The 24,708-nt window shown below is 47.0% G+C and overlaps 1 protein-coding gene across 1 annotated transcript in view; it reads right to left on the bottom strand.

Moving 5' to 3' along the window:
* Window positions 1-23,065, bottom strand: part of CTNNBL1 (catenin beta like 1) — a 34,698-nt gene extending 11,633 nt beyond the window's left edge. The window contains exons 1-9 of the mRNA XM_044297118.1: window positions 22,942-23,065; window positions 13,881-14,051; window positions 12,363-12,469; window positions 12,108-12,247; window positions 7,409-7,506; window positions 7,211-7,304; window positions 3,656-3,747; window positions 392-464; window positions 54-112 (exon numbers count right to left, since the gene is read on the bottom strand). Coding sequence (XP_044153053.1) covers window positions 54-112; window positions 392-464; window positions 3,656-3,747; window positions 7,211-7,304; window positions 7,409-7,506; window positions 12,108-12,247; window positions 12,363-12,469; window positions 13,881-14,051; window positions 22,942-22,971 — 864 coding nt within the window. The 5' untranslated portion in view covers window positions 22,972-23,065. The remainder of the gene's footprint in view (window positions 1-53; window positions 113-391; window positions 465-3,655; window positions 3,748-7,210; window positions 7,305-7,408; window positions 7,507-12,107; window positions 12,248-12,362; window positions 12,470-13,880; window positions 14,052-22,941) is intronic.
* Between the last annotated feature and the right edge of the window lie 1,643 nt (window positions 23,066-24,708).

Raw genomic sequence — 24,708 nt, 5'->3', positions numbered from 1 at the left:
TATGCTCGGAGAGATGCCAAGGTATAAGCGGGCAGGGAGTGGGAGGTTCTCACCGATAACTGCTGAAGCAGCACGTCTATTCCATCCAGCTCCCCCAGGAGTTCCCGAGTGTCTGAGAGAAGGGAAGATAATGTCAGCAGAGAAGAATAAATCCATCAGCAGAGAGGATCAATACACAGTGACAGAGGGCAAGATGGTACACGAGGCTGAGGAGAGGAATGGGGTGGGGGGGACGGAGAGGGAGAGGCAAGAGCAGTAGGTGTCAGGAGTGGGAGAGAACGGACGAGACGAAGGTTATGGAATACTTGAACGCAGTCGGCTGAGCAGTATATACAATGTAGGCAAACGACAGGAGGCACAAACAATGCAGTAAAACCATAATCCGCTTCACCATCGTTATTCTGTAGAATAATGGCCAGGATTTCACTGCAGTACAGCTTGTTGGCATCAAATGGCAGCTTGGCCTATACGCCAGGAAAAAAGTGAGGAATTACTGCGCTGGCAATCACAAGGAGATGCAATGGCCAGGAGGGAAGATAACAAAATGTTTGAGGAATGCTGGGTATGTACAAAGGAAAACGAATGGTCTAAAATTCACAATCCCCTACTTGTTTAAAGCTGGATAACCGTATAATCTGCCTACCATCTACCGTAATGGGTATGGGGGCCTTTTCGAATGTCCCTGATGGCAGATGTCATGGGTGACGAGGATCGGACTGTTGGATTTTAATATGACTAAACCTTTTGTTCTGGGCAAGAAAAGACGTCACCAGAGGAACATAGAAGCAAATTACTCTGTGTTCACAGAATATGCATGTATATGGGGACGACCTCACTCCTCGCTTGCTAGTAAAATATACAAGTAATGTGATTATAACCAACGGCTGCTCTGTCTCCTTCCACAATTTAAACCCACATTTGCCAAAGCTATACTGTTTATTACGGGGGGGTATAAGATTAGTCTGTGGCTACTAAGCAATAGGCAGAAGACAAGGTCATTTTAAGTATTCCCATCTTGTTAAAGGGCATCTGTCAGCAGATTTGTACCTAGAAACCTGGCTGACCTGTCTCATGTAAGCTTGGCAGCTGAAGACATGTGCGTTGCTCCAATATTCATATGTGCCTGCATTGCTGAGACAAAAAAATAATAATGAAGTTTTAATATATGCAAATGAGCACCTAAGAGCAACGGGGGCGTTGCCATTACACCTAGAGGCTCTGCTCTCTTTGCAACTGCCGCGCCCTATGCACTTTGACTTTAGAAGAAGTCAGGGCCAGGCGTGATGACAATTTCACTGCCCGGCCCTGCCAATCAAAGTGGACAGAGTGCAGCAGTTGAAGAGAGAGCAGAGCCTCCAGGTGCAACGGCAATGCATCCATTGCTCCTAGAGGCTTATTTGCATATAATAAAACTTCATTTTTCTCAGCAATGTGGACACATATGAACATGGGACCAACACGGATGTCTTCAGCTGCCAACTGCACATGTAACAGGTCAGCCAGTGTCATAGGAAAAGATCTACTGACTGATGACATTTAAGTAATGGCATATTGCTAGGATTTACACTAATATAATTTATGATTGGTCAGGATTTTACCCCTGGGATCCTGAGAATTAAAAGGCTCCACCGTTGCTTTAGCACAGATCCCCTGGTAGGTTTTCACAGCAGTGCTCCTAGTCAGTTTGCTGTGCAGGGAAAAAGTGCTACAAACCCCTGTATTCACTGAGGAAAATAAACTGTCAGATGAGATGCAGAATGTAAAAGTAAATTCCCCATTAAAAGTTCCCTGTCTGACCCAGGAAGAAGTACAGCGGCGTCTTAAAAAAATTAAAATAGACAAATCGCCAGGACCAGATGGCATACACCCCCGTATCCTAAGAGAATTAAGTAATGTCATAGCCAGACCCTTATTTCTGATATTTAAGGACTCTATACTGACAGGGAATGTCCCACAGGATTGGCGCATAGCAAATGTGGTGCCAATATTCAAAAAGGGTCCAAAAACAGAGCCCGGAAACTATAGGTGGGTAAACTGTTTGAAGGTTTTTCTAAGAGATGCTATCTTGGGGCACCTCAATGAAAATATGCAAGTAACGCCATATCAGCATGGCTTCGTGAGGGATCGGTCATGTCAAACTAATTTAATCAGTTTCTATGAGGAGGCAAGTTCTAGACTTGACAGCGGCGAATCAATGGATGTCTATCTGGACTTCTCCAAAGCATTTGACACTGTACCGCATAAAAGGTTAGTATATAAAATGAGAATGCTCGGACTGGGAGATAATGTCTGTATGTGGGTAAGTAACTGGCTGAGTGATAGAAAACAGAGGGTGGTTATTAATGGTACACACAGATTGGGTCACTGTCACTAGTGAGGTACCTCAGGGGTCAGTATTGGGCCCTATTCTCTTCAATATATGTATTAATAATCTTGTAGAAGGTTTGCACAGCAAAATATCAATTTTCGCAGATGAAACTAAACTGTGTAAAGTAATTAACACTGAAGAGGACAGTATACGGCTGGAGATGGATCTGGATAGACTGGAGGCTTGGGCAGAGAAGGTTTAACACTGACAAATGTAAGGTTATGCACATGGGAAGGAATAATGCTAGTCACCAGTACATACTGAATGGTAAAACACTGGGTAACACTGACATGGAAAAGGACGTAGGAATTTTAGTGAACAGCAAACTAAGCATGTAGAAACCAGTGTCAGGCAACTGCTGCCAAGGCCAATAAGATAATGGTTTACACATCAAAAGGGGCATAGATGCTTGTGATAAGAACATAGTCCTACCACTTTACAAAATCCTTAGTCAGACCACACACAGTACTGTGTACAGTTCTGGGCTCCTGTGAACAAAGCAGACATAGCAAAGCCTGGAGAGGGATCAGAGGAGGGCAACTAAAGTAATTACGGGAATGAGGGAACTAAAGTATCCTGAAAGATTATTAAAATTAGGGTTATTCACTTTAGAAAAAAGACGACTGAGGGGAGATTAATTACTATGTATAAATATATCACGGGTCAGTACAGAGATCTATCCCATCATCTATTTATCCTTGTGACGAGGGGACATCCTCTGCGTCTGGAGGAAAGAAGGTTTGTACCTTCTTAAAAAAGGATTCTAAGAGCAGTGAGACTATGGGACTCTCTGCCTGAGGAGGTGGTGATGGTGAGTACAATAAAAGAGTTCAAGAGGGGCCTGGATGTATTTCTGGAGCTGTAATAATATTACAGGATATAGCTACTAGAGAGGGGTCGTTGATCCAGGGAGTTATCTGATTGGAGTCGGGAAGGATTTTTTTTAATCGAAATTGGCTTCTACCTCACATGTTTTTTTTTTGCCTTCCTCTGGATCAACTTGCAGGATAACAGGCCGAACTGGGCGGACAAATGTCTTTTTTTAGGCCTTACATACTATGTTATGTTACCCCCTTCATTCTTAGGATTGGTGGGGGGGGGGGTCATACAAGTCAGACATCCTCCCTCCCCGATCTATTGGTATAGGATGTGCCATCACTGTATGAAGGGAATACAACTTTGAAACGGAAGCCTGTATTTGGTAGGGGAACATCCTCCTACTGCAAAGTATTGTGGCTTTCGTGTCCAGCAAGGACTCCAAATAGTCTCAGTCATCCCTCCACCTACCTTTAACCTCTTCAGCAGCCACTGGAGCAATCCTTGTTGAGCTGCTTCAGAACATATCTCGGGACGAAATTCTGTCATGTTTTCAATGATTGCTGAATGGAGAAGGAAGACGTTACTTGCGGCACTTTACTATAGTGCTAGTAATGGTGACAAAATGATACACACTGGAAAGACCGCACGCTAAAACTTATAAAGGCTCCGTCTGTCTGATCTGAAAATTATTCTACTGCAGGAAAGATTCTGCACACTATTAACCTCCCTCCTCTGAAATGTCTCGAGCCGTCGCACTGTAAGACAGACCACAATATATTTCCCCTCAGCAAACCTATAACATTGCTTAGGGACTGCCATTTAAGCAATTTCCAAATAGATAGCGTGTGAAGGAGTAGAAAAAAAAAACATGGCTGCTTTGTTCCAGAAACAGCACCACACCAGTTGCGCTGAAGTGGCCGCAATACCAGATACAACCTTTGGACAGATGTGACGCTAAAAGCAGCCATGTTTTTTGAATCCTCTTAAAAATTTGAATTTCTCTATAAAAATAAATATATATATAATTTTACGAAACTAAATTAGTTTGAAAGAAGGACATTGCAGACATCATGTGGACTACGAGAAATTTAGGTACTCCCCCCTATAAGACGCACCCACCCTCCCCTCAAAAGTGGGGTGAAAATAGCAGTGCATCTTATAGGGCGAATGCTGCAATTTACAATGATACACGGCCGCCGCAATGCCACACAGCGCGGTCAGCGGGTGTATCAACTTAGAGGGAGGAGGGTCTGGGGGCCGGCATCTAGATTAGGAATGACAGCGGGGACCGGTGCAGTCCCTGTATTCTATTGCACCGGCCCCGCTCACTGTTGTATAATCTTATCTAACCTGTAGGCATTGTTATGGTATAATAATCATGTGCAATCCAGCTGTATTACTTAAATGTTCCGTAGCAGAGAGGAGGGAGGCGGCAGGCCGGGAGGGCAGCGCGTCACTCACTACGTCATGCGCCTGCACCGCCCACTTTATAAATGAAGCAGTCGGCACGGGCGAATGACGTAGTGAGTGACACGTTGCCCCGCCCGTCCTCTGACCTGCCTCCTCCCTGCTGCAGAACTTAGTTGTAAGTAATACAGCTGGATTACACATGATTATTATATCTTAACAATGCAGGTTAGATAAGAATATACAACAGTGAGCAGGGCCGGTGCATTAGAATACATGGACTGCATCGGTCCCCACTGTCATTCCTAATCCAGATTGAGGGCCATTCACACTGCAGAGACACTTATGAGGTGGATGGCATATAGCATAATATGCTATATATGTGTCATCCACAGATCCCCCATAGCAGTGTCATCCACAGATCCCCCCATAGCAGTAGTATATAGCAAAAAGGTTCACAGCAGCATGTCCGGTGTGACTATTTATTAGGAACCAAGAGTGCACACACAAACACTCAAGTACTTGATAAAGGCTACTGCGTAGCCGAAACGTCGTATCTCTTTGTGTGTGCACTCTTGGTTCCTAATAAATAGTCACACCGGACATGCTGCTGTGAACCTTTTTGCTATTTACTACTGTTCCTGGGACTGCTGTGGATCTGTGGTCCTATCGCGGCTGGTGCATTCTGGATTGGTCAAGAGGTTTATTTGTGCTGCTCTGCAACTTTCTTCTATCCCCCCTATAACAGTGCCACCCACAGATGCCGCCCCCCTATAACAGTGCCACCCACAGATGCCGCCCCCCATAACAGTGCCACCCACAGATGCCGCCTCCCCATAACAGTGCCACCCACAGATGCCGCCCTCCCCATAACAGTGCCACCCACAGATGCCGCCCTCCCCATAACAGTGTGTCGTCCACAGATTCCCCCCATAACAGTGTGTCGTCCACAGATTCCCCCCCATAACAGTGCGTCGTCCACAGATTCCCCCCCATAACAGTGCGTCGTCCACAGATTCCCCCCCATAACAGTGCGTCGTCCACAGATTCCCCCCCATAACAGTGCGTCGTCCACAGATTCCCCCCATAACAGTGCGTCGTCCACAGATTCCCCCCCATAACAGTGCGTCGTCCACAGATTCCCCCCCATAACAGTGCGTCGTCCACAGATTCCCCCCCATAACAGTGCGTCGTCCACAGATTCCCCCCATAACAGTGCGTCATCCACAGATTCCCCCCATAACAGTGCGTCATCCACAGATTCCCCCCATAACAGTGCGTCATCCACAGATTCCCCCCATAACAGTGCGTCAGTCCACAGATTCCCCCCATAACAGTGCGTCATCCACAGATTCCCCCCATAACAGTGCGTCATCCACAGATTCCCCCATAACAGTGCGTCATCCACAGATTCCCCCCATAACAGTGCGTCATCCACAGATTCCCCCCATAACAGTGCGTCATCCACAGATTCCCCCCATAACAGTGCGTCATCCACAGATTCCCCCCATAACAGTGCGTCATCCACAGATTCCCCCCATAACAGTGCGTCATCCACAGATTCCCCCATAACAGTGCGTCATCCACAGATTCCCCCCATAACAGTGCGTCATCCACAGATTCCCCCCATAACAGTGCGTCATCCACAGATTCCCCCATAACAGTGCGTCATCCACAGATTCCCCCCATAACAGTGCGTCATCCACAGATTCCCCCCATAACAGTGTGTCATCCACAGATTCCCCCCCATAACAGTGTGTCATCCACAGATTCCCCCCATAACAGTGTGTCATCCACAGATTCCCCCCATAACAGTGTGTCATCCACAGACCCCCCCATAAGTGTGTCATCCACAGACCCCCCCATAAGAGTGTCATCCACAGATCCCCCATAATAGTGTCATCCACAGACCACCATTAGTTCAAAACCCACCAAAAGCACACCTTTTGGTTAAAAATTGTTTTCCTCTTTTCCTCCTCAAAAACCTAGGTGCGTTTTATAGGGCGAAAAATACGGTAGGTTAGGGAGCCAATAATTTAAAAGGGGTTGGTCCATCTCACATATTGATGGCATATCTCTAGAATATGGAACATGCACCCATCTCTAGAATGAGGCCCCCAAAACGAACAAGTTCAGGACACAGCTAAGCACGCTCGCTCAGCTCTTTTTGGAACTCTCATAGAAGCGAGTGGAGGGTGGCCGATGCATGGTACGCTATCTTTTGCCTTGGGGACCCCGTTCTAGAGACAGATGGGACCTGCACCAATAAGACATTGGTGGCAGATGGCAGCGATATGCCACCAATGTGCGAGATGGGCCAACCCCTTTAAAGATGAATACCGGCGTCAGCAAATAAAAAGTCATTCTTTGCATCGTGAAACGTTAGACAGTTTTCCAGCCGTCTTCCTCTACTAATTCCTTGTGGTTTATCAAGACCTCTGCTTGCGGTCATTCAATAAGCACATTCCTGGTATACTCCCAGGAGATAAAAATCCTTCCTAGCCATGCGATGATCATGCAGGAGCATGGTTTGTCACAAGGCATAGCTCTGATAACTGTAACAAGTCAAGCCCCTGTGTCTTCATCACCAGAACCGACTTTTAGCTGCGGTCCTACCGAGAGTATTGTGCACGCCATCGGCTTCCTCCTTCACAGTTTCATCCAGACGCTCGAGATTCTGCACCAAGAGGGCGATCACCTGTCCTTCCACCTGAGGATTAGCAAAGCCAAATACAGGTTTAAAGACAACGTAACATTCCCTCTACAATTAAAAAAAAAACTTTCTAGTAAAAAATTTCCAGTCACAATACTCACCAAAGCATCTATGAGCACCTGGGCCCCCTCCTCGCTCTCATGTAGAGTGTCTATGTCGGTCAGCTCTTGAAGCAAGTCAACCACAGCAATACAGACATGTAACATGCTAAGGAAAAACGCTCTGGCATGGGGTGGCGATGTGAAATGGTGAGCTCAAGCCTCAAAGGGGTATGGCAGTATTGGCAATTCAAATTTTTATGCATTGACAAGTTATCCCACATTTTCAGTATATTTTCTTCCTCTGCTTTTTTAGGAGATCTCTGGATAAAAATATGCCCTGGTCAAGGAGACACCGGCACAAGGATCATTATAAACAAACACTCTCATAACTGTACCGTGTGCCAGTGTATCCTCCATCCCATGGCAAGGGTGGGTCTGTATCCACTGAAAGTTCCTATTCAACAACTGCACTAATCCTCTGGTTGCGGTGGCGGATTAGGCTGCCTTCACATGCGGTAGAATTTATTGCGGAAATTTCTGCAACTAAAAATCAGTTCCATCCATCTGTACGGGGTTGCCACCAAAACAAACCCACTCAGATCAATGGAACTGATTGGAATTTTAAGTCGAAAAAATTTCGGCAACAAATTCTGCCACATGTTAAGGCGCCCGTAAACGGACCATAAGTCCTGGGCAGTTAAAGGGGTGTCCAGGTACAGAGCTGAACCCGGACATACCCATAATTTCACCCAGGCAGCCCCCCTGATGTCAGCATCGAAAAATGTCATGCTCCGATATTCTCCATTGCCCTGCGCAGGATCGCACACGGCAAGCGATCTTTTATTTACAATAACACACTGCCAGGCGGAGGCTTCCACCTAGCAGTGTGTTCGGTGACGTTACCGGCTCTGATGGGCGCGCCTTAGCGTTTTACAGGCTAGGGCAGCGCTAATGCCCGCCCATCAGTGCCGGTGATGTCAACCGGCTCACTGCTGGGAGGAAGCCCCCGCCTGGCAGCCCTAAGGAGAGCTCGGTACGTCACTGGAACTCCAGAAAATGCCTTTACCCTGCACGATTTAGCGCAGGGCAAAGCAGAGCATCGGAGCATGAACTGCTCTGATGCTCAAGTCGGGGGGGATGCCTGGGTGAAAATGGGGATATGTCCGGGTTCAACCGGGAACCCGAACAACCCCTTTAATACAGCTTTAGCCTTCATAGACTGACTACACTCAGCAGCAGTAAAGTGGCAACGAATGGCAGCTGGTCAGAAAGGGGGCACAGTAGGACACACAAAATTACCCTCTAGCCTAAGCACTGCTGGAAGAACAGCTGCCTTCTACTCTGATCTCTATCATCAGAAAACCTCACCAATCTGGGTCCTGGTACTGTCTACTGCTGCAGCTTCTTTCCAGGCAGCCCCACTTTTCGCTCCCTTCCTCGCTCTGATGAGTGCGACTCCGCAGTGTCTCCCGGTTCTCTCCATAGGTGCATATCAGGAGGAGGATTCCTGTCCCCTCCACAATAGAGCATCCCTGCTATGTATCGATCGTCATAGTGCCGACACTTCGCTTGTGTCCCCGCTTGGGAACGGTGCTCCTCCGCTATGTACACTGTGCCCCTGCTACAACTATAAAGGAAAGCCTATCAGAGAGCAGAAAACAGATAGTAGGAGCCATCATAAGCTTCCGATACCTACATTTTTGCCAACCATGGGACCACCGGAGCCGCCCAGAATGGACATCTGCCAATATACAGATGTCGTGAACTTAGGCTGTCTTGACCTGCACCGGATTTATCACAGGAGCTCAGGCTGAACGATAAATCTGGAGCAGGGATAGACACTTCTATCTGACTCTATGACAACTATTGCTTGGCTTACTTTGAGACTGAATTTTCCACCAGAATTGCGGCGTCGGCTCCCTTACCTAAGGCTACCAGTACACTTTGCGTATTACACACGCTTTTTGGCGTATATATTTTTGTGTGGAAAATCCACAGTGTAATACAGTACCAGCAAAGCATCAGAGACCGGACAAATCTCATGTACACTTTTTGCATTCTGTGCAGAAATTGACCTGCCGTGCGGATGAGGAAATCCACAGCATGCCAATTCTTTGTGCGGATTTCACACTTTTCAATGCAAGAGTGAGATCCGCAACAAAACCGCTGGTAACACATGCGTTTTTTGGTGCGGAAACACACAGAAATCTACATGGAAATTTGTGCGCCACATTTTAAGCAGATTCTAGGTGCAGACACATTAGTAAATCTGGGCCAATGAGTCGCGGGCAATGTCGTGGCCCACCGCAGTCACGCACTAGTTAAAATCAAATCAGTAGCGCTATAAAAGCTCTATATGTAACCCAGGAGTGTGGTCATTAAACTGCCGCATCAGAAAGTAAGAATTAGGCTACATGCACACAAATGTATGTGTTTTGCAGTCCGCAAATTTCAAAAAAAAAAAAAAAATCTGATCCATTGTAACAATGCCTAAAACGGACAAGAATAGGACATGTTCTATTTTTTTTTGCAGGGCTACGGAACGGACATACTGATGTAGACAGCACACTGTATGCTGTCTGCATTTTATTCTGACCCATTTAAATGAATGGGTCCGCATCCTATCCGCAAAAAAAATAATAATACGGAACGGACACCGAAACAAAATGCGTTTGTGTGCATGTAGCCTTAGTCTTACCAGTAATTGCATTTCCAGGAGTCCAACATGACAGCACCACATGGAGGATGTCTCCCCGCCCACTATTGGGACAGGAAACAGAGAGAGGTTAAAAGTCCCTGGATATTGGGTGATCTGTGTGGAACGCACATATGCTCCAACCACTGAAGGAATCCACTATGGGTGCAGCCATCTTACTTCTGGTTGCCCTTACTTTGGCGGAAGTCACGTCAGACTCACTGCGCTCCTGACACCTGCGGCCTCCAGCAATTGCGGCGCAAAGAAGAGGAGCGAGTCTGGAGCCCAGAGCCCCACTGGGGTTGCAGATACCAATCGCCCCGCCCGCGGCAGTATATTCCAACCTGGAATTCAGCCACATGGCCGACAGGTACCGGGAGGGCTGGGGAGGCTAAGGGACCCCCAGTTTAGGAGGTTTTAGTTGAGCATCTAAAGCAGGAAGGAGAGGAACATGCGCCCCTGATCCCGGCCTCCGCCCAGGTTCCCACCTCATCTCTGCCCCGTACATTATTTGGACAGGAAAAAACACTGGTGTGTGGGGTGGTGGGAACTTTTAACCTCTCTCTATTTCCTGTCCCAATGGTGGGCAGGGAGACATGGAGGACGTCCTGGAAATGTAGTTATTTCACATTTTAACACCATCTACATATTCCCCAGCGCTGCACACAGATGTATATCGCTGGCACCTGCATCTTTCTAGCATAGCTTACAATCGAACGTATTTTATTTCCGTTTCCGTTCAGTTTTTGCGATTTCTGTTTGCGGTCCGTATGCGGAACCATTCATTTCAATGGTTCAGCAAAAAAAAAAAAAAAAAAAAAAGAAACTGAAGGTACTCCATGTGCATTCCTTTTCCGTATTTCCATATATCCGTTCCGCTAAAAGATAGAACTTGTCCTATTATTGTCCGCATAATGGACAAGGATTGTACTGTTCTATTAGGGGCCGGCTGTTCCGTTCTGCAAAACACATACGGTCGTGTGCAAGAGGCCTAACTGTGGGGTCGAAGGTAGAGTCAGTTATAGGTGAAGTTAGAAGAAATGTTCTAACTCAGGCTTCATATTATAATATATATATATATATATATATATATATATATATATATTTATTTATTTCTCCTATCTATGTAGCCTGATCATTTACATAACTGATCAAAAGCCACCACTGCCAATTTGTTCATTATTATACATGATATATTTAGGAAGGAGTCGGAGGTGAAAGCTTGGCTTACTGACTCCACAGTCATGCTCTCCACACCCATAGACATGTTAGGGAAATTGCACGAAGTGACAATCATACCGCGCATTTTTTTTTTTAAAGGGAACCTGTCACTAGGATTTTGTGTATAGAGCTGAGGACATGGGCTGCTAGATGGCCACTAGCACATCCGCAATACCCAGTCCCCCATAGCTCTCTGCGCTTTTATTGTGTTAAAAAACTGTTTTGATCCATATGCAAATGACCTGATACGAGTCCTGTATCTGGAGATGAGTCAAGCGGAAAGGAGCCCAGCACCGCCCCGCGTCCTCCGAATCTCCTCCTTGCTGGCTGACGTCACAGAGCTGGAGCACCGAAATCTTGCGATGCGCGAGCTAGCGCATGAACATGATGCAGACACTGCGCATGCGCTAGATCGCGCATCGCGATATTTCGGCGCTCCAGCTCTGCGACGTCAGCCAGCAAGGAGGAGATTCGGAGGACACGGGGCGGTGCTGGGCTCCTTTCCGCTTGACTCATCTCCGGATACTCATATCCGGTCATTTGCATATGGATCAAAACAGTTTTTTAACACAATAAAAGCGCAGAGAGCTATGGGGACTGGGTATTGCAGATGTGCTAGCGGCCATCTAGCAGCCCATGTCCCCAGCTCTATACACAAAATCCTGGTGACAGGTTCCCTTTAAGAGACGGAGATCAATGAACAGACAACAATCTTCCGTAATATAAAGGCAAATGCTCTACAGAAGCACTGGATGCAAGGAGCACTCTGACCAGACAGCTACATGCCAGACCCAACAACCTCTATATTCCAAATCCACAGTAATCTCATGCACCGTAGGATATCAGTGTTTTCATGCCCCAGCAATCCAAGCAGAGACTGCACCGAATTAAGCTCCACCAGCAGGTGATATAGATCTGGTATGGTGGCGATTACGTGCATCTCTTGTATGATGTCATTCAGGTCCAGCTCAGACTCCATAAACCTGAGAGTTGACAAAGAAAGAATCTGGTCAGACGAGTAAAAGGCAGCAATCGACATACACATAAGCAGCTCCGTATCATAGAAGTCACAACAGATGAGGACGTTAGGTTTCTCACTTCTCTGGGTTGTCTGGGAATTTAATACGCAGCTCCTGGTTCTTATAAGATCTCTTCTCAAATGTCAGGATCATCCTTTTCACTGCTCCTTCATCCAGAGGCTCCACCTAAGCAAAGAAAGCAGATTTCGCTCAAAAATACAGAAAAATGCATCAACAACCGCAAAAAAAAAGGTCAGGTGCAATTGCAGTCTAATTTAGGTATACAACTCCTTGCATTAAAGGTATTGTTGTTTTGCTTGTTGGTCATACACCTGTAAATCTTGTTCTTATAAAGGATGAAAGATTCCATGACCTCACCATCTATGGCTTCTAGACTGAATATACTTCCCTCCCCCAATCTCTGGTTCTCTATGCCGTTTAGTGGCAATAGGCTCTTTAGAAAAAGAAAAGCTTAAAGAGGTTGGGCCAAGCTTACAACTTATCCTCTATCCACAGAACAAGGCTTAAGAAGCTCTCAGAGAGTGGCTAACGCGCTTTTTCGGGACATATGAGGGTCCCAGGGGTTAGAACACCAGCAGGCAGATGCTTAAAGGGGTTATCCAAGACTTAAAAAGGCATCAGAGTGGCCAACTCACGGGTGGGGTTCAAACTTACCTGGTCCCCACCAAGGGGTTCTGGCTCTATTGCTCCCTGGCCATCTCTGCAGCTCCATTATGCTCTGGCATCAACATCCTGTTGATGGGCACCAAGCAACCACTGCAGCCAATCACTGGCCGCAGCGGTAACCTGTCACCCATGCGGCATGTTGCTGGGTCCATTGATGGCTGCAGTAGTCACATGGTGCCTGTCAACAGGATGTTGATGCCAGAGCATCACGGAGCTGCAGAGAAGGCCAGGAAGCAATGGTGCAGCAGGGACCGGGTAAGTATGAACCCCACCATGGGCGAGCCACTCATTGAGGTCTTTCAAAGTCTTGGATAACTCTAAGTATCTGCTTGCTGGTGGCTCAACCCCTGGGACCCCCAATGGTCCGGAGAATGGGGATCCCATTTCCCATATGAATGGAGCAGCAGGTCACACTCCATAAATTGTTTTGTTGTCAGCCCCCAACTGATCAGATACTTATCCACTAGCCTGTGTAGAAAACTCCTCTTTTCATGGTCCTAAAAATTGTATTCTAAACTCACATTTATGGCATTTAGACAAGCACATGCCATAAATGTTTGACAGACGGAGATACCTACTTTCATGTAAGTGGTACCTTTAATGGAGTTTTCCTGTCTTCAAACCAAAGCCGCTGAGATTACTAAACTGATGCAGATCTGACCACAAAAATCCACAGCAATCAGCTAATTTATGGGAGAAGAACTTCAGGCTGTCAATGGATGACCACACAAGTTTCTCTAGAGCAGGAGCAGTCCCTTTGTAGAGGCTCTCCACCATTCTAATAAAAGCGAGTCTCGAGAACCCCTTGCAGCATTTTGGAGTATTTGCAAATCAGAGACTGTGTAGATGCCATGCACATTATAACCCTGTGAAGACCCATTTCACAGATAAAGACATAGACAATACTCACATCCTCATCATCAGCACCGGGCACCCCATCAGCTGCGCCAATCGCTTTCCTCTCCTCTTCTTGTGGTGCCCGATCCTCATCATGGTGCCAGTTCCGACCTCCCCTCTCTTTCCTTGATGGCTTCACCTCGTTTGGATCCTCCTCTCTCCCTCGTTTAGCACCTTTGTCGGGCTGAAGTAAGAAAGCAAGAAAAAACTATAAATAGGCAGGGGTGGAGAAATCCACGGAAGACTTTAGATGTCACTCAAACCACTTCAAGGGTTGATTATTTTAGTCATTCAGCAACTATAGAGCCTGACACTGGGAAAGCTGGAAAAACCAATTCCAAAACAATTAAAAGCCTACTATAACAGTGTGAAGAAGACGCAAGACTGGTAGCCCCATTCCTCCTGCTCTACATTACGCCCCATTCCTCCTGCTCTACATTACGACAACCTACCTACTGCTCCTGAGCACCCTGACTGCAATGCTAAAATGATGGCGCTGAGCAGCATGTGGTAACGCAAGGGGTTTATCATGTTCACCAACTACTTACTGCTTGTAACAGAAGGGCGAATAAGTAGAGGTAGGAGGGACATCAGGAGGTGAGTAGCAATGCCCTGAATATGGTGCTTTTTCTATGTAGGCCTGATACTGTCCTGAGTATGAAGAATCCCCGCACCAATGACACAATGCTCACACATGGTCTTCATGCTATGCCCGTCAGCAACAGTACAGTTCACCTCCACTGCGTTGTGGATGGCACAGATTTGGGTCAGTATTGACATGACATAGGACGGACCAGGAGCATGTCAAGCATGGAAGGGCATATTTGAGGGCGTGGACTGAAGGACTTCGAATTCAGCAAATGTGCATACAATGTGCGACACCTAAAACTTATTTCTCTAATGTAAGGTTCGTTGCTTATACCATGCATGGGCATCTTTAAAATCATCTACACATTATATAGATACAATGGTGGGTTTAAAGGGGCTTTCTGAGACTTTACTACTGATGACCTATCGGTATCTGATCGGTGGGGGGGTCCCAGGTGTAAGCTGTGTGAAAAGGCACTGTCGCTCTCAGTAGCACCACAGCCTTCTATAGACCATGTGAAGTCACATTCATCATCAGTCACGTGGCCTAGGCACACCCAAGCCCAATTGAAGTGAATGGGGCTGAGCTGCGATACCAAACACAGCCACTATACAATGTACGTGTTTGGTGAGCAGAGAGTTGTTGGACCCACACCGATCAGATACTGATGACCTATCCAGAGGATAGAGGTCATCAGTAATAAAGTCTCAGAAAACCCTTTAAAATCCAATGACAGGGTGCCTGCCTGAACATTTCTGTTACTGCCCAAACCCACTGGGAAGGCAATAGGAGCATACGGGTGCAAGTCGGAGGCCTCGTACGCATGATTTGGTCAGCGGGTTAGGCAGAGATAGATCTAATGTGTAGGTCAGCTCAAGTTTTATGACTTATACACCTATTTAGATTCATTTGTCCGGGCCGCGTGATATTTGACGCGTATGTCGCATTGCTACGCTCGGACACATAAAGCTCAGTATTGGAGATAAGACAAACATCAAACAGTTCGATAAAGTGACGCCGAAAAAGCAGCTTAATATTTAACTTGCCCCGAATAACAAAGCTGCGTGCTAAACACGAGCGATCAAACCGTGCGGTGCGGGGTTACAGAGCAAGACCAAGCTTGTTCTGGATGCAAATGCTAATTTGGCAATTAATAATTCATGGCCCTCGTTAGACATTCACTAATCTTGGCCTGCCAGCTTACCCGGGCGCACGCATGAAGTACTGGGATTTGGTGTGTAAGTGGATCCCTTCTGTCCGCTCATCTCCCTGCTCTGAGGCCAATTTATGGGGTTTAATTAAAATTATTAATTACATAGCACGAAAAGACCAGTTTTATCTTCCAGAGACAGCGGCGAGGACACATTTCAAGCCGGTGCAGAACAGATGATATTTCAGCGCTCCGGCTTTCTGGGTCCATACGCCCTGCCTGTGTGCATCCTCCTCTATGCCTCCGAACCCACACTTCCCTGACAAAGCGTCTGTAATAAACTCGGAAAAGGTTAACGTTTCGACGTGTAATTGCTATAATCGGCTTTCAAGCCCCGGATGAAATCATTCAGTGTTAAATCGTTAGGAGACGCGAATCGTAAGGCAGAAAGATGGCAGGACGGAGAACGGTTCACATGCGGACGTGCCCACCAAGCGCCGCATCGCAGTCGAAAAATAAAAAGCTCTTTTCCTTTTAGCACTCACTTTGCTCATATAAATAATTCAATTTTCTACCCTCGGGTTCACAGGCCGCTTCGCTAACGCATTGCGCAGAAGTGACTTGTGAAAATAAACACAAGTGCCGGGAGAAAACTCAACTACACGCCAAACCTGAAAACTCCCGTTAACCATTTTCCTTCAAGTCATAGGGAGTCATTTGTCAAAGACTGTTTTTTTACGCTTTCCCCGTTCTGCAGGAGGAAAAGCATCATTTTTTTTTTAAGTCGCAAGAAGGGGGCATGCAACTGTTTCTACACCAAAAAGTAGCATAGCGAGGTTAGTAAATGAGCCCCAAAGTCCCAGGACTGAAAATCCCCTGGATAGGTCATCAATATCAGATCAGTGGGGGTCCAACACCTGGGACCCCTGCCGATCAGCTGTTAGAAGAGGCAGGCGCTTTGCGTGCGTTGCTGCCTCTTCCTAGGCCATGTGTCGTCCCCCTTCTCTCAGCGTTTGTAGGCAGCGATGATGTACAGGTATAAGGCACAAAATCATGACGACAGTGACTGGCTGCAGCGGTATAGTACATGTATACAGAACAAAACCAACAGGACGGTGCCTGGCTGCAGTGGTGACTAGGGATGAGCGAATCAACTTCGAACCAGGAGTTCGGGAAATGGTTTTTTTTTAAGTAGAAATTAATTTATGAAATTATGCAAAGCTTCGCAAGACTTCGCCTCATATGAGCCAATACATTCTAATACTGTACGGAGCGCTCCGGAGCGCTCCCCCCAGACAGGGGGACGGCTGCAGCAGTGTAGTACATGTATACGGCACAAAACCATGAGGATGGTGCCTGGCTGCAGTGGTGACAAACAGGTATATAGCACAAAACCATGAGAATAGTGAGTGGCTGCAGCAGTGGCATAAAGGCATGCGGCATGAAACCATGAAGACAGTGACTGGCTGCAGCCAAGAGTGACTAATGCCAGTAGTGCGGTATGTAATCACTTAGCCACCGATTTGCTGCAGTGGTCACGTGCTAGCCACTTAGAAACAAAAACCTGGTGGTGGATTGGGGTGGAATGTTTGCGTTGATTTTACGGGGGATCGAAAAGGTGCCCCGCTGAGGCCAGTGATTGGCGGCAGCGGTCTCACGTCAATGTGACATCACTGTTGCAGCCAGCTAAACAGGCACCAGGGAGGAGAACCTGAGAAGTGCTGCGGGATCTGCCAGGTAAGTAATGATCACCACTTCAATGCAGGCAGAGACTGTGTGCTGTCTGCTTTCCTCCTGAAACCAGACTAAGTTGGGCAATCCCTTTAAAGAGACTGTCTCAGAATAGACATTGATGCCACATCACTAGGAGCTGACTGCAGGCAGCTGATGCTGCAGCCACCAGTCAATCGTCAGGGAAGATTTCTTCACATCTTATACATAAGATCTGACATGCTGGGCAGTTGTTCTCCTAAGGGCTCATGCACACAAACGTATTTTCTTTCCATGTCCGTTCATTTTTTTTTTGCGGACCCATTCACTTCAATGGGTCCGCAAAAAAAAAAAAAAAAGTTCTATGAAGGACGTCATCCGTATTTTTAGCGGACCGCAAAATACATACGGTCGTGTGCATGAGGCCCAATTCTGGAAACCTCAGGCAGCCAGGAATCTGATTTACCTGACATGGCGGGGGTTTTCCAGCCATTCATGCAGTTATATTTCAATAGTGTCATGCCCCTTCTGCCGCCATATACTGCTATTAGGTATGAGCAAATTTCATATTTTGAAGTTAGTGTGCGGGTTTGTGTTGTGTTATTTACTGAATTGCGTTATGGATTCCGTTACCACGGACCATAATGTAATGCCTTTAGAAGAATTCCGTTATTCATTCCGTCATAATAGAAGTCTATGGCCTGCATAACGGATCCGTCTGGTTTACGTTATGCTGGAGTCCTCATAACGGAAACGGGACAGATCTGTTTTGCAGCCCATAGACTTCTATTATGACGGAATGAATAACGGAATTCTTCTAAAGGAATTCCGTCATGGAATTTAGTTTTGGTCCGTGGTAACGGAATCCATATGGCCTCATGCACACGACCGTTGTGTGCATCCGTGGCCGTTGTGCCGTTTTCAGGGTTTTTTTTGCGGATCCATTGACTTTCAATGTGTCCGTGGAAAAATCGGAAAATGCACCGTTTTTCAGCCGAGACCATGATCCGTGTATCCTGTCCGTCAAAAAAATATGACCTGTCCTATTTTTTTGACAGACAACGGTTCACGGACCCATTCAAGTCAATGGGTCCGTGAAAGAACACGGATGCACACAAGATTGGCATCCGTGGCCGTGATCCGTGGCCGTAGGTTACTTTCATACAGACGGATCCGAAGATCCGTCTGCATAAAAGCTTTTTCAGAGCTGGAGTTTTCACTTCGTGAAAACTCAGATCCGACAGTATATTCTAACACAGAGGCGTTCCCATAGTGATGGGGACGCTTTAGGTTAGAATATACTAAAATAACTGTGTACATGACTGCCCCCTGCTGCCTGGCAGGTGCTGCCAGGCAGCAGGAGGCAGACCCCGCTCCCTGTTTTTAACTCGGTGGCCAGTGCGGCCGCCCCCTCCCCCCCTACCTCCCCTGTAGTTAACTCGTTGGTGGCCAGTGGGCCCTCTCCCCTCCCTCCCCTGTAGTTAACTCGTTGGTGGCCAGTGGGCCCTCTCCCCTCCCTCCCCTGTAGTTAACTCGTTGGTGGCCAGTGGGCCCTCTCCCCTCCCTCCCCTGTAGTTAACTCGTTGGTGGCCAGTGGGCCCTCTCCCCTCCCTCCCCTCCTAATTAAAATCTCCCCCCCTATCATTGGTGGCAGTGGAGAGTACCGATCGGAGTCCCAGTTTAATCGCTAGGGCGCCGATCGGTAACCATGGCAACCGGGACGCTACTGCAGTCCCGGTTGCCATGGTTACTTAGCAATTTGTAGAAGCTTCATACTTACCTGCGAGCTGCGATGTCTGTGTCCGGCCGGGAGCTCCTCCTACTGGTAAGTGACAGGTCTGTGCGGCGCATTGCCTAATGATCTGTCACTTACCAGTAGGAGGAGCTCCTGGCCGGACACAGACATCGCAGCTCGCAGGTAAGTATGAAGCTTCTACAAATTGCTAAGTAACCATGGCAACCGGGACTGCAGTAGCATCCCGGTTGTCCATGGTTACCGATCGGAGCACCAGCGATTAAACTGGGACTCCGATCGGTACTCTCCACTGCCACCAATGATAGGGGGGAGATTTTAATTAGGAGGGGGAGGGAGGGGAGAGGGCCCACTGGCCACCAACGAGTTAACTACAGGGGAGGGGCTGGCTACCAACGAGTTAACTACAGGGGAGGGAGGGCAGCAGGGGGCAGTCATGTACACAGTTTTTTAGTATATTCTAACCTGAAGCGTCCCCATCACCATGGGAACGCCTCTGTGTTAGAATATACTGTCGGATCTGAGTTTCACGATGTAACTCATATCCGACAGTATATTCTAACATAGAGGCGTTCCCATGGTGATGGGGACGCTTTAAGTTAAAATATACCATCGGATTGGAGAAAACTCCGATCCGATGGTATAAAGGGACTCCTGACTTTACATTAAAAGTCAATAGGGGACGGATCCGTTTGCAATTGCACCATATTGTGTCAACGTCAAACGGATCTGTCCCCATTGACTTGCATTGTAATTCAGGATGGATCCGTTTGGCTCCGCACGGCTCCTCCAAAAATCAAGGAAGACCCACGGACGAAAAAACGGTCACGGATCACGGACCTACGGACCCCGTTTTTGCGGACCGTGAAAAAATACTGTGTGCATGAGGCCTAATGCAATTCACCTTTTACCAGTAAACAAAGCTTAAACGAATTTCATAAACTGAAATTCGCTCATCTCTAGTTGTCACGATACCAAAATTTTTATTTGTTTTCGGTACTATAAAAAGTATTGCGATACTTGATACCACGCAAAAAAAAAAAAGCACACAAACAAAGCCACGTGCATTCAGCAGTTTATGGAACTTCCGGCACATAATAGAAAAGCCCTATACTATTTTTTGGAGGGACAAGGTGATTAAAAAAGGCGAATCTCGCGGTTTTGATTTTATTTTTTGTTACGGCGTTCATTGCATAGAAAATATTTTAATAGTTCCCACTTTTTCGGGTGTGGCGATATTTAATAGATTAGATTATATTGTAATATAATATTGTAATATTTTTATTGTTAATATATTTTTTATGTAAAATTGGGAAAGGGGGCGATTTAAACTTTTAGCATTATGGTGTTTTTTTGTTGTTTTTTTTTTTACTTTTTATTTAATAACCATTTCCCCTCCCCCTTGGGGGCTAGAACCTGGGATCTTCTAATCCCTTGTCCTATTCACCCTGATAGAGCTCTATTAGGGTAAATAGGACCTCACACTCTCCCTAAAGCCCTGTGCATAGTACACACAGCGGCAGGAAGCTTACCATGGCAGCCAGGGCTTCAGCAGCGTCCTGGCTGCCATTGTAACAGATCGAAGCCCCGCAATTACACTGCTGGGGCTCCGATCAGAAGCTGCCACTGCCACCAATGAGAGGAGGCGAGGGGAGCCACTGCCACCAATGACTATAACAATGAGGGGGGGGGCTGTGATCCTAATACTGGGGGGGGGGGGGGGGGGCGCGCTGTGCCACCAATGAATGTAATTAACCCATTAATTCAAGTGTAGGCATCACAGATCCGGCCTCAATAACAGGGCATGCGATCCACCAAACCGCGTCAATTAACCCCTCAGGTGCTGGTGAATGCTGTAACATGAAAGAAAAAAAATAAATCTGTGAAACCGCTGCCGGCACCCACTGCCGGCACCCGCTGCATACACTTGAATTAATCTGTTAATTACATTCATTGGTGGCGCAGTGGCAACAGTCTCTCCCCATTGGTGGCAGCGGCACAGTGGGGAGGGAGGGAGAGACTCTCTCCTTCTTCAATGTGCTGCTGAGGAGAACATGGAGTGCGCTGAGAGCCACTCGTGCCACGTTCTCTAACAGATACTAGGCTGTGCAGCCTAGTATCATTAAATAGTAAGACCTGGCATCGTATAGATCCGGGTCAAAAAGTATCGATTGGGTATTGATACTTCGATACCCGGTGCAACTCTAGTGTAATGTATTCTCAGTATAACTACAGCTGTTCTGTGAAGGCCTCAGAGAACATTAGTGATTAGTGTTGAGCGAACTTGTGTTTTAAGTTCGGGTTCTAAAGTTCATGTTATCGAAGAATTGCGTTATGGATTCCGCTACCACGGAGGTCCGTGGTAGCAGAATCCATAACGCGATTCTTCGATAACCCAAACTTTTGCCGCCGAACTTAAAACACAAGTTCGCTTAACACTATTAGTGATCAAACAGCATCATAAAAACCAAGGAACACACTAGACAGGTCAGGGATAAAGTTGTGGAGAAGTGTAAAGCAGGGTTAGGTTTTAAAAAAATATATCCCAAGCTTTGAACATCTCACGGAGCGCTGTTCAATCCATCATCCGAAAATGGAAGCAGTATGGTAGAACTGCAAACCTACCAAGACATGACTGTCCACCTAAACTGATAGCCCATGAAAGGAGAGCACTAATTAGAGAAGCTGGCTGCCCATGGACACTCTGGAGGAGCTGTAGAGATCCACAGCTCATGTGGGAGAATCTGTCCACGGGACAACCATTAGTCGTGTCCTCCACAAATCTGGCCTTTATGGAAGAGTGGCAAGAAGAAAGTCATATTTGAAAGTAAGCCATAAGAAGTCCCGGTTGCAGTTTGCCACAAACCATGTAAAGGGACACAACAAACATGTGGAAGAATGTACTCTGGTCAGATGAGACAAAAAAAGCTAAACTTTTTGGCCTAAATGCAAAACGCTGTTGGGGTAATTTATCAAACTGGTGCAAAGTAGAACTGGCTTAGTTGCCTATAGCAACCAATCAGATTCCACCTTTCATTTTCCAAAGGAGCTGTCTAAAATGAAAGGTGTAATTTGATTGGTTTCTATGAGCATCCAAAGTCGCTTCGTTCAAAACTTCGGAATAATACTGTACGGGAATCCGTCTCAGTACAGTATTATAATGTACGGGCTCCAATGAGCTGAAGTTATTCACAAAGTCGCGCATGACTTCGGTGTAAAACTTCGGTAATTGATTTTTAAAGTGGAAAACCTCTATAAAACTTGAAACTGAACTTGGCTTTGGTTCCAAGGTACCGGTCGAGTTCGGTTTCAAGTTTTAAAGAGGGTTTCCACTTTAAAAAAAATCAATTACCGAAGTTATTCAACGAAGTCACAGGCAACTTTGTGAATAACTACAGCTCATGGGAGCCCATACATTCTAATACTGTACAGAGACGGATCTCCGTACAGTATTATTCCAAAGTGTTGAACGAGGCGACTTTGGATTAAGCATCTGAAGCTCGCTTCGCTCAACACTAGTGGAAACCATGTAATACGCAATTTATAGCATAGCCGAACCCATAGACAGGGTTTGGAAAAACAGAACATGCCCTTTAAATTTTCCTCTGTGTACGATGGATACTATGGGGATGTTTACCTGTTTGGCAGGAATCTGCATGTTATGCACTGTGATATGAATGCACATAAGAAATGCATTGCTGTTGCACACGACATATATAATGTGACCAATCCAGCAAAACAAAAGCTGCATGTACCACTGTGCACACCTGCCGGTACACAATGCACAGTCACACAGGCGCAGGAGTTCATGCCTCCCGTATAAAGGCTCACACTCCAGCACCATGTCCTCAGTTCTGCATGAAAAACCCTACCTGATACCGCAACAGCTCCCCAACATCCATGTCCGCACGCAGCCGTAAATCAAGGCCGCCTTCGTCGTTAAGAGTAGCGTAGAAACCTGCTGTGCCACACCGCCGTAAAGCTGGAAGCGTCCGAATGAACGCAAAGTGTCGTGAGACTTGTGCCTCCCTGCCGTAAAGCTACCGGAACGTCATGGAGAGCAGTGTGCGCTTGCGCAGTACAGACTGCAGTGACGTAGTGTTCTCTGTTGGTAGCAGGCAGTTGTAGTGGGTGCTGAGAGCTCACTTGTAGTCCACCAGCCTGAATATCCCAGAAGCATATATTAAACACAGAGGTGTATCTCTGTGGAGTGCTGAGCATTCATTGATATTTGAACTATGAACACAGTGCAGTTTTGTGCTGCACTGTGTTATTTGGTTCTGCAGGGGCGGTATTTTGTCCTGCGCTATGGTATTGCTGGCTCTACCTACTTCTGTTGTCCCTGCCTACTTAAAGGGAGTCTGTCACCTCCATATGGCCATATACAGCGCTTACATTGTCCTGTAGCACACCTATACAGGTGTCCATTATTTCATATTAATGACCCAGGGGCGACTGGCCATAGACTCTATAGGGAAGTTTCCTGGTGGGCAGATGCCAAGGGGGCCGCCCAAGCTCTCCTCATGGCCCCCAGCCAGATACTTAATGATCTGATGCTTGTCTATTGTCTGTGATGGGAAGACCCCTTTAAAGAAGTTATCCAACCCCTATAATGACCCCGGGCATCATGGGTGATGCTAGAGAGGCTTCTCCCCATCGCTGGCTGCTCCCCCTATCGCCGGATATTTTGATCTGCGCAACGGGGGATGCAGCAGCCGTACAGGGATGCGGAGCGATGAGGGAGCTGGGGAAGGGGGTAAGTATAATGTATACAAGGGGCCTGGGCATTGGGGGCGGGGGGTCATTATAGGGGTTGGATAACCCCTTTAATTAATGAGAGGAGCATCAGGTACTCGTCACCTGACCAGCGGCCGCAGGTGCCTTCCTGCATTCAACTGTATCACCATCCTCAGTATCGTGATAGGGCAGTTTTGTGCTGCACTGTGTTATTTGGTTCTGCAGGGGCGGTATTTTGTCCTGCACTATGGTATTGCTGGCTCTACCTACTTCTGTTGTCCCTGCCTACTTAAAGGGAGTCTGTCACCTCCATATGGCCATATACAGCACTTACATTGTCCTGTAGCACACCTATACAGGATTGTAACGGTACCTTCGTTATTTTCTTTACACTTGCAGAAGCTGGAAAAAACATGTTTAATTCATATGCAAAGGAGCCCTCACAAGTGCCCAGGGGCGGCGTTCAGTGTGTAGGAGCCCAGGCTGCTCTGCCTTCTTTCATGGTTTCTTCTCTCCAGCCTCTCTTTGCCCGCCCTCCTATTCCCTTGCGTCATCCCTCGGTCCGGCAGAGATTCTGTGCACTTCCTGGCCGGGGCATGCGCACTGCGATGCCCATTGTGGGCACGGCATCGCTTCAACTAGTGTGCATGCGCCGGCGAATGGACACCATTCGGGAACGGACCTAGGGATGATGCAAGGGAATAGGAGGGCGGGCATAGGCAGAGGCTGGGGAGGAGTAACCATGAAAGAAGGCAGAGCAGCCTGGGCACCTACACACTGAACGCCGCCCCTGGGCACCTGCGAATGCTCTTTTGCATATGAAATTAAACGTGGTTTTTCCAGCTTCTGAAAGTCTAAAGAAAATAACGAAGGTACCATTACATTCATGTACAAACTACATG

The sequence above is a fragment of the Bufo gargarizans genome, chromosome 6, assembly GCF_014858855.1.
Source record: "Bufo gargarizans isolate SCDJY-AF-19 chromosome 6, ASM1485885v1, whole genome shotgun sequence".
NCBI lineage: Eukaryota > Metazoa > Chordata > Amphibia > Anura > Bufonidae > Bufo > Bufo gargarizans.
This window is presented reverse-complemented; position numbering and strand designations above follow the sequence as displayed.